Here is a 17,643-nt window from a genome sequence, read left to right as displayed (position 1 = left end):
GTTTTCGGACATACAAGGTTTCCAGTCCTGACGGCAACAATATACAGTATTATATACGTCTAGCAAAGCACAGCCCTTCATTCAACTCTGCTCTAATTTGCACCGCCCCCCCTCTCTCTCTCCCCTTCCTCTCCTCTCTTCCTGTTTTTGGCGGACAGCTGTTGGGGGATCAGAGCTGAGCATTCCCTCATTCTACAGGGGAATTATAGCCACCCACAGCAGCGCACGCACACGCACACGCACACACACACACACACACACACACACACACACACACACACACACACACACACACACACACACACACACACACACACACACACACACACACACACACACACACACACACACACACACACACACACACAATTTAACCCTTACATAAGGTGAGTTGACTAAGAACTTGTCTGTATTTATGGCAGCAGCTTAGAGAAATAGCTGCAGCGGAAAGGGAGGGCAAGCAGGCGCGCGCACGGACGCACACACGCACGCACGTCGCACGCGCGCACACACGCAAACTAGGGAGCTGCCCAGCACAACCACGCTATTGTAAGGTGGGCCTCTAAGCAGCTCTGCAGTCTCAGCATAAGTGCCTTGCTCAAAAGCACTGTTAAGGGAAGGAGCAGCTTTTTAACAGTGATGTCACCAAGGTGTTTATTACATTAGGGGCTACGCTTAAGTCATTTGGGAGCAACCTTAGAGGGGACATCCTATATATTTGACCTTACTTACAGCCCCCCCCCCCCCCCCCCCCCACACACACACACACAAACACAGTCATCTGTTACCTTCGTGCACAAACATAATATTACAAGACATACATACACATTATACACACTTGCACACATCTCTCTCTCCGTCTCTTACCTCCGGTGTCAAAGTTGACGTCATCCTCTACATCTACGCTGACGACGTGACCGTCGTTTCTCGGAGGGTACACGTCCACAACCTCCAACGGAGTCTAGAGCAGGTTGCAGGTGGGGGGGGGGGGGGGGTGTAGAAGGGTGAGAACGGGGGTGACAATCCTGATACCAACCCGACATCCCAGCTTTTTTTTTCGTTTTCTATTTCCAAATGGTTTCCATTTCCACACGGTTTTAGGCCACACACTGAATTTAGATGTCACCAGACATTTTGGAGGGCAGAGATCTCTGATCGTCTTTCACCACGCCAAGCCACCCTCGGCGTGATGTGAATGTGTAAATTGCCCGCATAGTTTCCAGGATATTCAGGGGCGATGATAACCACGATACACAATACTCATGATGTAGACAGGGTTCCCACACATACCAATGAATTTCCAAACCTTTTCCAGCATATTCAGCCCAATTTCCAGGCCTATATATCAATCATTCAGCGCAATAATGAGTCTCTTACTCCTATGTGCAATGCCCAAAGACAGTGAAAAAACAATGAAGCATAGAATATATAATTCTATTTCCAAATATTTTTGCTACACCTGTAGACCACCTATCTTAGGGCATAGGATCACGCTGCAGCACGTTGTGAGCTTGTAGATCTGTTTTTGTCACATACTGGTACACATTAGGCTGTAATCACGCTGCCCATACATGTTTTGGAAAAAAGTTTTTTTTATTAACAAAACGAATAGCCAAAAACAATGCATAGCCAACAATTTTCCCAGAACCTTTAATAAATTCCAAACCTTTTCCAGGACTGGATTTATTTGTAAAAACTGTTCAGGAATGACCGTGGGAACCCTGTGTAGAATAAGACTCGGTGGCGGTATAGTTACCTGTGGCTGCGTCGCGTCTCTCTCCGGTTGGCTGGCCGGCTCCGAGGGAGGAGGGACATAGTTCCTGCCCCCCGAGGGCCCTGACTCATGCCTGGGGGGTCAGGGGTCAACGGCCTGGAGACCTCGTACTCCTCCTCCGCTCCTCCTCCGGTCACCACCGAGTCAGACTCCACCGCTGGGGAGGACGGGGGTGGCTGGGGGTCCTGGCTCTCTGGCGTCTCAGGGGTCTCGGGGATGACGTCGCTGCCCGCGGCAGGCTGGAACTCGGGGTCCCCTTCTGTCACGGGGTAGTCGTCCTCCTCCGCGTTCTCGGGGTCGAAGGTGTTGTCGGGGTAGTCCGCGTACTCGGGCGCCGTGGAGTCCTAGGAGGGATGAGACGTTAAAACGGAAACAAAGGAGGGGTCAGACACACTACCAGCGGGCAGGAAAGGAGTACACGGAATGTCTCGGTCAAAGAAACACCTCTTGATTCTCTGAGGAGGAATTATAATTCATTCATATTATTCAATGAATACAACGACATTGTTACCAATCTGTATGGTATGTTAATACAATACAACTAGCATAATATGCAGTGGTTTAAGGTGGTCTTCCTACTCTTCCGTTGAGAAATGTTCAGCCTTTTGTTGGACGGGAAACCTGCTGGTTTATGAGTAGTACTGCCCGATGCTCACGTGCGCAATCTCCCCTGACCAAACAGTAATACAAGCTTGGTCCTGGGTTCAAATCCCAGGTAGTAGGACATCAAGCCTGTCGGTTGCAACTTTGAGTAGAGACAGTCCTAAATGCGTTGTTACCTGGGAAAGGCCGAGACCTTGGGAGGGAGGCGTGGCCAGAAGGCCGCCCACGGACGCCGGGACGATGTTGTCAAAGGCATAACGGTTTCCAATGTGGAACAGCCAAACTCCTGGAACCCCTGTGTTGCCAACCCTGAGTGAGTGTGAGAGTGAGTGAGTGAGTGAGTGAGTGAGTGAGTGAGTGAGTGAGTGAGTGAGTGAGTGAGTGAGTGAGTGAGTGAGTGAGTGAGTGAGTGAGTGAGAAAGAGAGAGAGAGAGAGAGAGATGGAGAGATGGAGAGATTGGAGTTAAAACGTAATTCAGCAGTCTGGTTTGTTAACACGATTACTAAAGCTAGTACGTACTACTTTAACCCATTAAAAGTGGTACAGCATCCGCGTCATTTTTTATTTGAACCATCAAGCATTATTTTATACTTTGGTTATTAAAAAATTGCAGATATACAAGCCCATAGATAGATATATGAGCTTGTAGATCTGCTATTTTTGAACCTTTTTTGACTTTGCTTCTGGGGGTTGGGGGTCCATGGAACAAAATATTTTTAGATGGGGGGGGGGGGGGGGGGGGGGGGGGGGGTGGTCCTCGACATGAAAAGGTTTGATCACCACTGATGGCAATACAGGTTTTTCAGAGAACTGGTTAGAACGGGCCTCGGGTCTTAGTGGGATAGCAGTACTTACTGGTAGAGGTTTTTGACACTCTGTTGGTCGGTGGTCACGCTGTAGTGAGGTCCCTCTGTCCGGGAGAAGAGCAGGAACGTCACCTCCCCTCTGCTGAAACCCACTCTGGCAGGCAGCTCGATCTCCACGTTGTACGACTCCTGGACGAGAGGAGAGAACGTGAGGGAAGTTCTCAAGTACACGAGGGAAGGTTTCAATCAAAAAGAGTCAACCAACTTAACGATTTAATTGTGGGGTTTTTTTTGGCATTTAACAATGGAACGTTACAATTTGTATTTCTGGTTGCCTTTAAAGGCTTAGTAATCACAGATTGCTCGGGCAGATGACAAAATGAACTTAAATATAAAAATAAATCACTGACACATTAGATCATTTGTTTTCTTTCAAAAATCTGCTATTTCTGCTATTTTTGAAAAGTGTTTGAAGATGTATGGACATTTTTCAACAAGGAAACGATTGACGATAATGCAAAATTAATTGTTATTATCTCAAATAATGGCGATTATGTCATGATTGTGACAGCCCTACAACCAACTGGATGGTAAATAAATACAGAAACACAGCTAAATAAATCAAAATATCTCATTATGTCAGAGCGGCGCTGCGCCGGCTGCAGCACGTTCACAACGGAATTAAAGTCGCTACTAAGGATGACACAGAGAAAATGCCTAAGGGCAAATAGTTTACCTTCGGTCGCGTCCCGAAGAAGTTCAGGCCATGTTCAGGGTAGAGGAAGAGAGCGTAGGAGTCAGTCTCATCATAGGCTATTACTACCTGGAACGTATTCACCTGGAGGAGAGGAGAGGAGAGGAGAGGAGAGGAGAGGAGAGGAGAGGAGAGGAGAGGAGAGGAGAGGAGAGGAGAGGAGAGGAGAGGAGAGGAGAGGAGAGGATCAAAACACCAGTTAAGTGTGAATCCTAGATACATTCAGCTGTGGCAGGCCATCTTAGAAATAAAATTAGCTGTAGGGCAGAAACCTTCTATCTCTGTATTCATGTTTTGTTTTCCATAAAAGGAATGCCCTGGCTATTTCATACTTTGCCGTATGATAGTGTCGCGCAACATTTGCCGACACGACAGCGACGACATTTCCATAACAACAAAACAAAAACATTATAAAGACGCCAATTAGGAGCAATGTGTCCACTGTGTGCTGCGTGCTGTTGTCTCATATTCACACTGTTAGGTGTGGCCTTGCCGTCTTGTGTACTGGTCTGTGTGAGCAGTCGTCTTGACACCAAGATGTTATTTATTTGTCCTTTGCAGCAGTGCTGAATATTCCTGTGAGCTGGCGCGGTATTGATTGTACTTAGTGTTATGGGTACAGCTTGGCTCCGTGGCGCGGCCCACGCCGGCCTTAGCTCTCTAATCTTATGTGTATAAATATGGTCCTATATAGCCCTGAGACAAAGAACTACTTGAACTGTGTGTATCGTGTACTTCCATGACCTCTCACTTCTTGTCATCTTCACCTAACACTTTTATTTCGTTTTTTAAAAGGAAAGCCATACTGGTTGACCGCCCGGCACTTTATCCAGCAGTGTTTAATTGGCTGGCCTGGTGACCGCCCAGCACTTTATCCAGCAGTGTTTGGCTGGCCTGGTGACCGCCCAGCACTTTATCCAGCAGTATTGTGGTGACCGCCCGGCACTTTATCTAGCAGTGTTTGGCTGGCCTGGTGACCGCCCAGCACTTTATCCAGCAGTGTTGTGGTGACCGCCCGGCACTTTATCTAGCAGTGTTTGGCTGGCCTGGGCTAGCGGTGAGTGTGGGCTCAGTGAGAGTTTGTGTCGAGCTCAGCTCTTGACACACACTGTTCATATTTAAACTTCACACCTCTCCTGATGCCTCAGTCCCTTTCCTCATCACACCTCTCTCGCTCTCCAATAAACTCCAGACATCCTCCCCGTTCGTTCTCCCTTACTTGTAGCTCACGTTGCTAGTGACGAGGAAGTGATTGGGGGGGGGTGCACACGGTCGATAGTCTAAAACGAAGGTATGGCGACTACTACCGACTAGCTCCAACAGCAAACACCATGATTCCGCTTAACTTTGGAGCAGTGAGAGACGCAGAATGCAATTTGTCACCAAACAAGGACATCTCTGCAAAGGCTGTGGCCATGAATCAACCTCGTAGAGACCCTTACAGAGTGAACTCTGGACATGCAGAGCACACGGCCCGCCCGGGGAAGCCGCATGTCTGTAGTTCACTCGGCCTCGTCCAGAGATAAGAGGGCTCGGCGTTAAACGTCGGCAAAGTTCCCCTTTAAAAAGGCCAACGCTAAAAAAAACAAAAAACATTGTGCATGTTGTGGCCAACAGCTGTGGTTACTTACTACGGGTCCATGACAAGCATGTCATCTGTCTGGCTACTTGATTTAAGATTCACTCATCATCTCAATGCATTAGATTAGTAATGCACGGCGGGACACCGAGACGAGACACAAACGTGTGAATTCCCTCAGGAGGAATTGGGATGTTGTCTTTGATGTGCTAGGAGCAACACTTTGTTACCGAGTGTAAGGAAGGAAAAAAAAACAGCCTCCGCAGACACTTCCCTATGTGTTTACAATTACCATCTCGGTGAGAAATGCTGTGGGAATTGCCAAATGTCACCCGCCATCCCCACCCACCCACACACGGTCCCAGACGCTTAATCACTTTATATCACAGACCCCCCCATCCACAAAATCAAACAACCCTGCACGCACAGGCGCACACACACACACAGCCTCCAAACTTCCATAGCAAGAGCTGACAATATGACACACAGGTAGAATTAGAGATAATGCCCCTACAATATTTAGACATATCTAACCAAGAACTAGAAGATCAGGGTTCAAATCCCATGCCATGGTTTTCTCACAGAGACTTCATCTAGAGACCATCCTGAATTAGGATTGTGGTGTGGAGGGGGAACTTTCTGTTTGAATGACAGATTATACAAGAACGTTGTGTGGTAACTAAGTATATAATTGTGAATGAAAGACTTAATCCCCCCCCCCCCCTTCCAGGCTCATTAACACCAATTAAGCACCCAAACATAAAGAGAGCAGCTAGCAGACTTGTGTCTTCTCACTCATTAACTACTTAAACCCATTAGAGTTTGTTGTACGCCAAATAACGAAGACAGACAATCTTACAAGCTCACAAGCGTTGCGTGAACATGTAGATCTGCTATCTTTGTTTAATGTTGGCCTATTTCTTTTTTAAATGTCTGTGCTGGGTTTTTGTTGAATGTTCGCCCTATATTACACGCTCAGAATAGGGCCAGTGGGCCGGTGTATTGTACGTGGTTAAGACATAGTAGTGCTCTCCTCCAGCGACGTGGGAGACCCGAACATAAAGAGTGGATGTACGTCTTGTCACACAGGGACCCTGGCACTCATTAGAACATCACATTACTCTACTCAGGTCATGTGGGAGGACCACTACACAGGGCCAGGGCACGTTGAGGTTTCGCGGCCCACGCTTGAAGAAACAAATGATTTGACGAATGGAAGGAAAACTGTGTGTGGGTGATCCCACAATGTTTTCCTCTGGGACGGAATCAACTTTATCTCTCCTCAAACTCACGCACACACGTGTGTGTACACACACACACACACACACACACATCGCCCAGCCCAGATGTTGCCCACCACAGCTGTCTTCCTGTGTGTGCGTGTGTGTGTGCGTTAGTGCGTGCGTGCTAGTAATCTAGTAATGATGTCTCGGTGCCATGTTGTAACATCACCATGAAGGTCGTTCAGACGCACAAACACATGTACAGAACAGACATAATGCAGTGGCCCTCCCCCAAACCATATCCACCAGACCAGTGTGTGTGTGCGTGCGTGCGTGCGTGTGTGTGTGTGTGTGTGTGTGTGTGTGTGTGTGTGTGTGTGTGTGTGTGTGTGTAGGTATGACAGCATGTCTGTGTGTGTGTGTGTGTGTGTGTGTGTGTGTGTGTGTGTGTGTGTGTGTGTGTGTGTGTGTGTGTGTGTGTGTGTGTGTGTGTGTGTGTGTGTGTGTGTGCGTTCGTGCGTGGTTAATTGTTTACACCAACATCTTTAAGTCATCTTGTGTTGTTTGTGGGCGTGGAAGGCCTTTATAGCCCCCAGGCACATTGTAATTAGTATTGGGGGGGGGTCTTTCCTCTTGTCTGTGTCTCATGCGTCGTCTGTCTTTCTTGTCTCATTCCATCCCTTGCTTTCCACCACTCTACTCTTCTCTTTCCACCACTCTACTCTTCTCTCCCAAGCCATTGATACAATGTTTTTCTCCCTTGCTACTAATCTTGGTGACTAAAGTGTAGCCACTTGTTTAGCCTATTCTGGGGGGAACATGATTCGCCGAAATAGCAGCTTGTAGATTGGCTATTGCTGCCAAACAGATTTGGTGTAGACGGAAACAATACGTGGTCAGAGAGTGCGATTTAACGAAACTGCGATCTCTCAATTCAATCCATGAGAAGAAACATTACATACGTAGTTTAAAAGCAAATCAAAACTGAGAAAGGAATTCCGTCTGGAGGGACAAAGACATGAAAGGATGAGACACTGCCGTTTGTGGCAGCGGCGGTGGTGGAGAACATCGCTTAATGGACGCTCGCGACACAGTGCGAGTAGGGCTGTCACAAATAACTTAAATATACAAAGGAATAGCTGACACACAAGAGTTTGAGTTTGCCCAATACGACATGTCCAGAATAGGGATTTGTTTGGTTAACGAGCGGTCGCAGCTTTGCCTCTTTGACCAATACAAACTCTCCTCGTCCGTCTCTGAATGGGGAGCGGGTCTTTGGTTTGAGTGGATGGGGGACGGGCTAGCACCACAAAGTCCTTCACACTACGGACCGACTGCCCGGCTCCGGTTGGCGATCTTCGTTCAATGAAGCGTAAAGAAGGAGGAATTCTCATCAGGTGTGAAACAAGCTTCATCATTCTATACTATCCTGGCGGAGCATGCGTGTGTGCGCGCGTGTGTTAATGAAGTGGTCCCGGTGTGTTTTACAGACCCACAGCTGGAAGACAACAAATTGCAGCCAGGACACATCAAAGGACTTCAGCATGTCTGCTAGTCTGTGCTAGAGTGTGTGTGTGTGTGTGTGTGTGTGTGTGTGTGTTTGTGTGTGCGTGCGTGTGTGTGAGAGAGAGAGCACGCACGCGTGAGCTCAGTCTAAAAGCAGTTTGAGGACGTTCTTTAAACAAGGTGTGACAAAGTGGAAGGGGGCGGGTGGGCGGTGGGGGAGCAGACATCACACGCAGTGTGTTAGTTAGGGACACTGCAGGGAACTGGCTTTTAGGGGCTTAGTGGGTGATGACAACATCAGTGCTGACTGAGGTGACTTCTTGTCCTTCTGAGACCACCTGGGTCACGGTGATGATGTCCTTGTCCTGATAAGAAGACAGTGGACTTCACAGACATGCCGTCTAGGAACCTGAAGCTTCCACACAAAGACTTCCCCATGGGACTCTGTTTCCATACAAAGACCCCACCACGGCTATATACACACCAGCCACCCCAACAGACAATCACAATTAAGCAATTAACAATCGAGCATTCTTACGTGAAAATCTCAAAAGCGTTTGCAGCCCACCTCTCTGGCCACTTAACATGGCTGGCCTGCCAGTGGCCCCCGGCTCCACAGGTTTGGAATCACTGTTTGTAGACGCTTTTTTGTCAATAGCTTGGTGGTTTATAAACTAATCCAAGAAACCAACAATTCAGAGCATTGATTCCTGCTTCAATGAAGCAATCTAACGCATGTCAAAAATTGGAATTGAAATATATCCCAAAAAGGTTAGCACGTCCCACATTTCAAATCAATGGAGAACAAAGTACTAACATTTCCGCCTAAGAGCCTTCATCAGAGCAATCCACACAGGCATGAGTGGATGGCCAAGTATCAATGTCTCAAGTGAGGATTGTAGAACAGATTTTCTCCCGGACAGTAATAAATAATCTATCTATAGATTATATGTACAGTAGAGAGGAACAGGAAGAAGGACGGAGGGGGGGAGGTTGACATACGACAGAGACGTTGAGTCTAATTGTAACACAGATCGTGGTGATTATGCGGTACAAGAAATAAGTGGTTTAGCCGTCGGTTCAAGTCAGGGTTGTAGTGTTGTGGGGAACGCCTACTGCAGCGGCGACTGTGTCCAATTCATGTGACAAGAGTCTTTCTATTTCCACTTTCACCGCAGCGCTATGTTCTAATGCCGACCAAATGTTACAGATCAAGGGGGTGCTACGAGGGAAGACCCCTGGAGGGAAATACTAAGCACGCCATGAAGTCGAATGTATGCACATTTTGTCTGGTTGACTTGATACGTCTTCATTTTGTCATCTTAGTTCAACGCAGTTTAGTATATTGTTTTATTGTACACTTTAGCTAAGCTTACATCTATTGCGGTACACTTGGTTTAGTTTGATAATACTTGAGGTTAAATAGGCAACCTTATCCTTGACTTAACTTCAGCGAAGTACAGATTAGTTACACCAGTAAAAATCACTGCCCTGTTGGTTTTCTGACTGGCTTCTAATGAATGACTCAGGACATTATACAACAGGTGTTATCAATCATGTTGTAATCATCCTAGGGGGAGAGAGAGAGACATCAGAACGTGAACAATGTGCTGTACAGATGTCCACTTGTTTGTTTGTTGCTGCCAACTTTTCAGCTTTAGCCACAGCTGCAATCAAGCAGAGAGAGAGAGAGAGAGAGAGAGAGAGAGAGAGAGAGAGAGAGAGAGAGAGAGAGAGAGAGAGAGAGAGAGAGAGAGAGAGGAAGGGAGGGAGGGAGGAAGAGACACAGACAGAGAGAAACCAGATGCAGGCCAGTTGCCAACTTCACTACATTTTTACAGACTTAACTGCCAGTGTGGGAACTGGCACACGTGCACATGCACTATTGCACACGCACACACACAGCCACACACACGCGCACACACACATACAAACACAAACATTGCAGGCTAATGGCCCAGGGACAGTCCTGTCAGCTTTTATGAACATGAGCTAAGAGTCTGAGGCCGTCGTCTAGTAACATCCAGAGACTCACACACTGTAACAATCCTCTGTGTTCATTGAACTCTCAGAGGTTACGAATGGACCAGTATGGGTCCATTATGGACCCTGTCTGAGGCGCTACAGATGGATACACGTATAACACTGAGGATTGTACTGGTCTCTCCTCATCTCTGTAGTCTATGAAAGAAGGGAGACCATGGTCAATACAGAACAAATATCCTCCGGCACCGAAACGACAATGAGTGCCCAACGTCAAAAGTCCTTGAGGTTCCTCTTTGAACTATGGAGTGGTGTATTTCCTGCCACCCCCCCATCTCCCCCTCCCACCGCGTCCCAAACCAATCCGCCCCCATCCCGTCTGTGCGTCAGTGCAGGGGTATCCCCCCCAGAAACAACAAATAAGGCCAGATAGTAACCATATCCTAATGTGTTACAGATGAGCAGGAGAGGAGAGCTGAAGCGAGGAGAGCAGAGAAGTGGAGAGGAGAGGTGAGGAGAGTCAAGGAGAGGAGAGGAGAGGAGGTCACAGAGCAATCCATTCATTCATTCGGCTCCATGTGACTCTGCCCGGCGAACCACAGAGCACATATAATGCACTGTTCAGTGTTCAAGCACCGGCATCTGAACTGAAATCTGAAGACCAACTGGGTGTAGTTTATAGCATGGCTCTCTCTGGGGCCAGATGAGGTGATATGTGTGCAATCTCTCCTGTCCATCGCATGTGTCTTTCCGTGTCCATGTGCGCTCCTGTTGTCCTTCAATCATGTTTCAATGTGTTGTGCAACTCTGCACACGTCTCTCTCTGCTCCAATGCGCACAATACTCTGAGTATTCACTGCACTCAATATTCAATTTAATGTATCCTACTATTGTTGTGGGAGGAGGACGCAGAGGTCTGGCGCTACGCTTCCTGATGTATTCTGTGTTTTTGGGAAATCGCAAAGTAAAAATCGACCCCAACTTAAACAATAAAATGCCTATAAGAATGTTGAATCAAAATACCAGTAAAGTTTGCATAATTAATTCTGAGTCTGGTGAAATAAAGCAGTGTGCACACCGCTACCTTTCTGATATGTGTTCAAACTTCAAATGCAACAGTTTATTCAGTCAGTGTGTGTGTGTGTGTGTGTGTGTGTGTGTGTGTGTGTGTGTGTGACTTTTCTCATTATTTACCCATTAAGCTAATAGCTGCCATTAGCCTCACACAGATGCTTACTTTAATACACACAACAAGACTGTCCATTCATAACATTAAGAGCTTAGCCTTCTCTCTCTCTCTCTTGCTACCTCTATGTATCTCTCTCCCGTTCATTCTCTCACCTTCCTGTCCCCTTTACTTACGTACGTACGTAATCCCAATTTTCACTTTCTTTTCCAGGCATTTTTTTTCCACATACATTTTGCAGCCTGAATTACCACTGCTTAGGCCGAGACCGCTCCAATGCAATGCCATGCAACAAAACACCTTTAAGGACATGTCCCACCAATGCAACTCCTTGCAACTGCCATTGGGGATAATGGTTTCATGCAACTAACTACCGGTACTCACAACCGTTTGGTTGCAAGGGGTTGCGCATGGCGAATCATTGGTGTGGTTTTGGCATGAACCACTCACCAACACCTTCCTGACAGTACTACCCCAGCCCCCATCCCTAATGCGCACGCACACACACACACACACACACACACACACAAGTTAATCAGTTGAAACGTAAACACACACACCACACCCAACCCAGCAGCCCCTCTGGGCTAATCAGTTCAAAGGGAGATGCTATCAGACTAGCTGGAGATAGAGAGTCACACACTGAATGCAGTCTCAGTACCCAGGCGACACACACAAACCATGCTCATTCTTCTGGCCTGACCCCCATTTGTAGATTTAAAAGGAAGGTTAAGCACTACTAGAGAGACCTATTCATTTGGTCGCTAAGCCTCCCTTAGCATTATGCTAAGGTCCGGGGGGGGGGGGGGGTTATGGTGAAATTAGCCCAGCAGTCGTTTTAACATTCCTTTCAAGCATTTAATTTATGCATTCTTACTATTTCTACAATCACGGTTTGAAATGGCATGTCGTGCATGTAGTATTAACATAAATTCAGAATTTACTCTTTCCATTTGGGGAGAAAAAAATCACATCCGTGTGAAATGATATCATACGTCATCATCCATCATTTCATTCCGGCTAATCACAATTTGCATCCTCACTTTTGTCTTCAATGTCTGTGTTTACACAAACTCAAAACTGGCCATTCATTGTCAATGGCATTCAATGTTCCTGTTGGGACAAACACTCAAAACTGGGCATTCATTGTCAAAGGCATTCAACGTTGTGCATGCAAAGTAAGTTTTAAATTAAGGCCTAAACGACACCACTGCAACTAGTCGCAACTTCCAACAAAACAGTTTTATGTCACACCAATGCAACTCTTGCAATTGCCATTGGGGATAATGGTTGCATGCAACTAACTACTCGCAACCATTTGGTTGCAACAAGGAGTTGCATGGTGAATCATTGGTATGGTTTGGGACTAAAAATTGAGTTTTAATAGACACCGGTGTGGTGGAGAATATTTCATTGTCCTTAAGAGAGGTCGTTCTGACTGATATACTGTACCTCATTAATTCTCATAAACCAATGACCCTCCTTTCTACAAACACCACCAGCAACCCCCCAAAAGTCACTACATCACTCATTCCCAAATATGCATGCATGCATACATACATACATACAAACACACAATGGGGGAAGAGGATAGGAAGAAAACAAAGACAAAGGAGTTAAGGGGGAGAAATGACAGGATAAACACAGATGAGAGTGAAAGAGAGACCCCCTGGGGCATTCCCCCTCTGTCTCTCTGTCCATCCCACATGCTGGCCACAAGCTAGGCCTAACAATGCACTGCTTTGACTCAATACATTCAAAGTAAAGGCTAGAGGGTGGGTTCGAGAAGGGGGGTATGATGCCCCCCCCCCCTCTATTCCCCCGCCCCCCTTCTTCCATGCAAATTCAAGCCCACTTCTAAAGCCACGCTCTTCTCGAGTCGACCCCCCACCTCCACCCCCGAGGCGAGTGGCGTGTAAAATCCGTTTCCCGTGTTTACATTTTGTCCAGTACGCCACAGACGGAGTCAGCCGCGCTCAATTGATTCTCCTCAATAAAATGGCCATAAAAAACAGGCCTCCCAGAGACTAGAACTTATGAAGAAACCAATAACGCTGGAGCCTGTCAGCACCTTGTGATATAACCCCCTGACGTCAGTACTACTGGTGAGAACTGCACTGGTACTGACAGATAGCTCCTCTCGGAACCTCTCGGGACGCTAGCTGAGAGCTCCAAACTTAATTTACCACGTGAAACCCTAAGTGTCCATATTCTGGGGGCAAACATTTGACAAAAGAAATACCATCTTGTACCGGTACATACTGTACATAGGCTATGTTCGGCGAAGAGATTTGGTACTGTAGACTCAGGGATAAAAAGAAGAAGGCCTAGACCACTGGGGAACTATGGTTGTGGAAGTGTCTAACCACCTTCAGGAGAGAAAAAAGATTTAAAAAAATACCCAATCTTCAAGTAAAGCTCACAAACATGTTTTGACTATTGAGCAGAGCATCATATTTACAGCTTAAATGATTAAGACCAACACTTTTGATGATCCTTTGTTGAAGCCACTACTGTCACACAGGCTTAATTGGACCCGTCTGGATTTGAATTATTAATTTGAATTGATTTGGTTAACCTCTAGGAAGCGAAGAGACGACCAGATTTGGTTACAGTTTCAGCTTGACACTAAAGCGGTGAACTTTACTGGATGACGAAGCAGAGGAGGCAGTGTCCGCAAGGCTAGATAGAGTGTGAGAAACAAGACCATGATGTGGATGTGTGTGTGTGTGTGTGTGTGTGTGTGTGTGTGTGTGTGTGTGTGAGAGAGAGAGAGAGAGAGAGAACAGTAGGGAGGATAACGAGTTGGGAGGGGGACACGAGGACGGGGGAGGGGCGGGGGACACATGCTGATGACCCCTAAAGATGTCCTCTCACCCCTGGATAAGGTCAAGAGGCAAATGGTGGGTGGGGGGAGGTCTATAAATAGAAGAACCCCGCTGTCATCTTCTTCTTCTTTTCTTACTGGAGGCAAATTACTGCTCACACACAAGGAAAAAGAGTGCACGCCTTCCAGGAATCCGAGTGTCCTGTCCAGCAGCAAGGCGTTTTGCCAAACCAGCACATAGTGGCCGGATATGGACAGTTGAACCAAAAGACTCACTGGCTATTTACACTTTAACCACAGTGGCCCTGACGTCCCTATTCTGGGCAAATTCTCACATACATTCAAAAATAGCAGATCTGCAAGCCCACAGTAGTGCAATAATCTAGCACTCCATCCACTCCTCCTCTCTCTGCGTCTCTTACCTGGTTGGTCGGCCCAGCGGTGCGACTGGGCTCTTCGTACGCCCCGACATTCTCCCAGGTGGCCACGACGGCGTGCGTGGGTGTGAACTTCGCGTCTGGGAATCCTCTGTGTACTTCCTGGAACGGCCGAATGAACGAGAATTACAGTGAGTGAATGAGTAGGTGAAGGCAGGAAGAGCAATTAAATGAACAAGTGAATGGATAAACTAATCTGCACACAGATAAACAGACTCCCCCACAGCCACTTAATTCAGTTCGGCATTGAGTTATTCCCATTTTATCTTCATTGTGACCTTGTGCAGCCCAGTGAACTTTACTATAAGCAGTGGTTTTTCAACCCTTTTCATATCAAGGCCCATTATTTATCCTGCGTTTGAGCCACGGACCACCATTGAATGAGATGAAGCCTCGCAGACAATTGTGTAGACGGTGTAAAGATCTATGGGGATCACCTGGAACTCCCTCAATGACCACTGGTTGAGAAACTAGCTAATGTAGCTATAGCTATAAAGTAACATTGCCGCTTTAAAGTCCCTGGATGTGTTGCTGTATACGGCCCGTCGTTAGACTCGTTACCTGGGCCACCCTGTTGAGGATGCTGGGCGTCTCGGTCAGCCTGTAGTAGATCTGTCCTTTCCCTCCGCTGGTGTCTATGTCCGCCAGGAACGGGGCGACCACGGGGAAGTCTGTGGGGAAGCCATCGTCCACGTACTGCTTCTCCATGGGGAGGTCCTGGGCCGAGACGATGCCATTGGTGGCCACCTGGAGACAGACGCAGAGAGAGAGAGAGAGAGAGAGTTATTGTGTGTATTCCTGCACTATCTGCATCGAGTGATCTTGGAGATAATTGGAGATTCTGACTTTCAAGTGTACCGGTATACAATTTTTTATTGTATTGTTCCACTTTTTGCTTTGTTTTCTCATATATATTAATAAAGCCATTTGAATTGAATTTAGTTATTGTGTGAAGTTATCAGACCAAACATATTAACGAATTAACGAAACATCCCTGTAACTGTTTTTTTGTTTTTTAAAGCGCGAAAAAGGAGTCAAAACTGTCACGTCTGAGTGAATAGAGGTCATACCAATCACTGATTCAATCAGATTAGCACTGTGAGATTCACCTTGCTGTCTGATTTGGAAGATAATGAATGGTTCATATTAATTTATCAGCGACATAGCACTGTTGGATTCACATTGTCTTGGTTGACACACTGCTGTCTAATTAAATTAAATGATCTGATCAGTGACGTAGTATAAGCAGTGAGTCGGTTTCTTCAGCATGAATCAAAAGCCAGAGGTCAATGATTTCTCCACTATACTATAGTAGGCCTAGGCTATATGAAATCCATGATCGTGATATCACACGAATGAAAAGTGAATAAAAGACAATTTGTCTTGAAAGTCGGTGAATTAATACATTAAATGGTACTGACAAGTTTACAACTGTGCTGCTGTTTATACGCTTTTGGAATTGATTTAAAACAACAACAAATCAGCCACTGACTCATGTTTTGGTTCAGACTGTAAGCCTGTCTACGTTGCCTGCAGTGCCAACCCAGCCTCAATCATGCTTGTTTTAGACTTTCTTCACTCACTGCAAAAGCTTACAGTACATTAACCGCATATTCTTGTTTCCTGTTACTTTTCTGCGGTAAAACTAAAATAGGGACACACTTGTCCTATGGTCAACTTACAAGTTGACCATAGGGCTCTGCTGAAAGAAGTCACCCATGTAATGAATTAGAAATTAATCCCCCCCCCATCCCCCCCATGAGACAAAGAAAAACAACATTGGAGACAAGTAGCCCATCTATAATTGACCATACCATCATTCACAGAAAGCCACAAAATTGCCTGAAAAGTTTAAATTGCCAATACCTAAACTATATTCACACAAGCAAGTTAATCCCAAATACTATTTGAAGATAATAATCATAACTATATTCTAAGTTAGCCAAGAGTGTGATTATCTCATCTTCATTCTCCCATACTAACTCATGCCTCCAAATCATGCATGGTTTACAATATTTCACATATTTTCCAGAAGTTTAGTCAACAAAGCAAAGCATGAAGCATTCATTGGTTGAGTTATGAATATTTCAAACATATCTCATTGAATAATTTCAGATAATCACATGATACAGCTCATTATTGAATCATTTCAGATATACTAACATACAGCTCATTATTTAATTATTATTTCAGATGTTATACTCGCATACATCTCATTATTTCATCACATAGTAGTACTCACATAGAGCTGGGTGAACTGGGAGCTGTAGAAGTAGAGGGGTCTGGGCAGTGCCAGAACCCTAGCGGTCTCATCGTCTCCCTCGGCCAGGGTCAGGTCTCCACTCAGCGACCCGTAGGGGAACATCTCGGTCCGCTGGATGGCCGTCACCACGGACACACTGCAGCAGCACAGCAGACCCAGCAAAAACAACCTGAACTTCTCTCTCGCCATGATTGCAGAGCCCAGCTGGTTCGTTTCGATTCAAGAACTTTGCAGCATTGAGCGATTGCACACAAACAAAAAAGTTTGTGCGGCAAAGTCTTAGAGTTCACACAGGTTGCGTTCGTTGCGCGCACTGGTAGCGTAGCAGCAGCGGTGGGTGCGTGTGTGGACTGTGGGAGAGGGAGAGATGAAAAGAGACGGTAGAGAGGGATGGTGCGCTGCAGAGTGGAGCGAATCACTCCCACACCTCCTGTTGAAGTTACTTGGCTGGGAGGGAGGGAGGGAGGGAGGGAGGGAGGAGCGCATAGGAGGTGTTTAGGGAGAGCTGCGGCCGTTTTGATTGGACACGACTGGTCTGAGTGACACGAGAGAGGACAGGACAGGGAGTTGGAAGAAGAGGCCACATCTGGCTCGCATTAGGAAAAGACAAATAGATCATATTAAATCCGGATGTAACTCTATCTCTTTTTACAACAACGAGTCACATTGCGTAATTTTGTTACGCATACAGTATATTCGTG

General features: G+C 46.4%; 1 protein-coding gene across 1 annotated transcript in view; it reads right to left on the bottom strand.

The window, feature by feature from the left end:
- Positions 1-17,335, bottom strand: part of nid2a (nidogen 2a (osteonidogen)) — a 50,287-nt gene extending 32,952 nt beyond the window's left edge. The window contains 9 exon segments of the mRNA XM_083758857.1: positions 868-961; positions 1,757-1,796; positions 1,799-2,118; positions 2,554-2,686; positions 3,234-3,373; positions 3,921-4,022; positions 14,665-14,781; positions 15,241-15,426; positions 16,922-17,335. Coding sequence (XP_083614983.1) covers positions 868-961; positions 1,757-1,796; positions 1,799-2,118; positions 2,554-2,686; positions 3,234-3,373; positions 3,921-4,022; positions 14,665-14,781; positions 15,241-15,426; positions 16,922-17,131 — 1,342 coding nt within the window. The 5' untranslated portion in view covers positions 17,132-17,335.
- Between the last annotated feature and the right edge of the window lie 308 nt (positions 17,336-17,643).

The sequence above is a fragment of the Protomyctophum parallelum genome (assembly GCF_964188405.1).
Source record: "Protomyctophum parallelum genome assembly, chromosome: 23".
Classification (NCBI taxonomy): domain Eukaryota; kingdom Metazoa; phylum Chordata; class Actinopteri; order Myctophiformes; family Myctophidae; genus Protomyctophum; species Protomyctophum parallelum.
The sequence above is the reverse complement of the archived record's forward strand: the minus strand, read 5'-3'. Positions and strand labels throughout refer to the sequence as shown.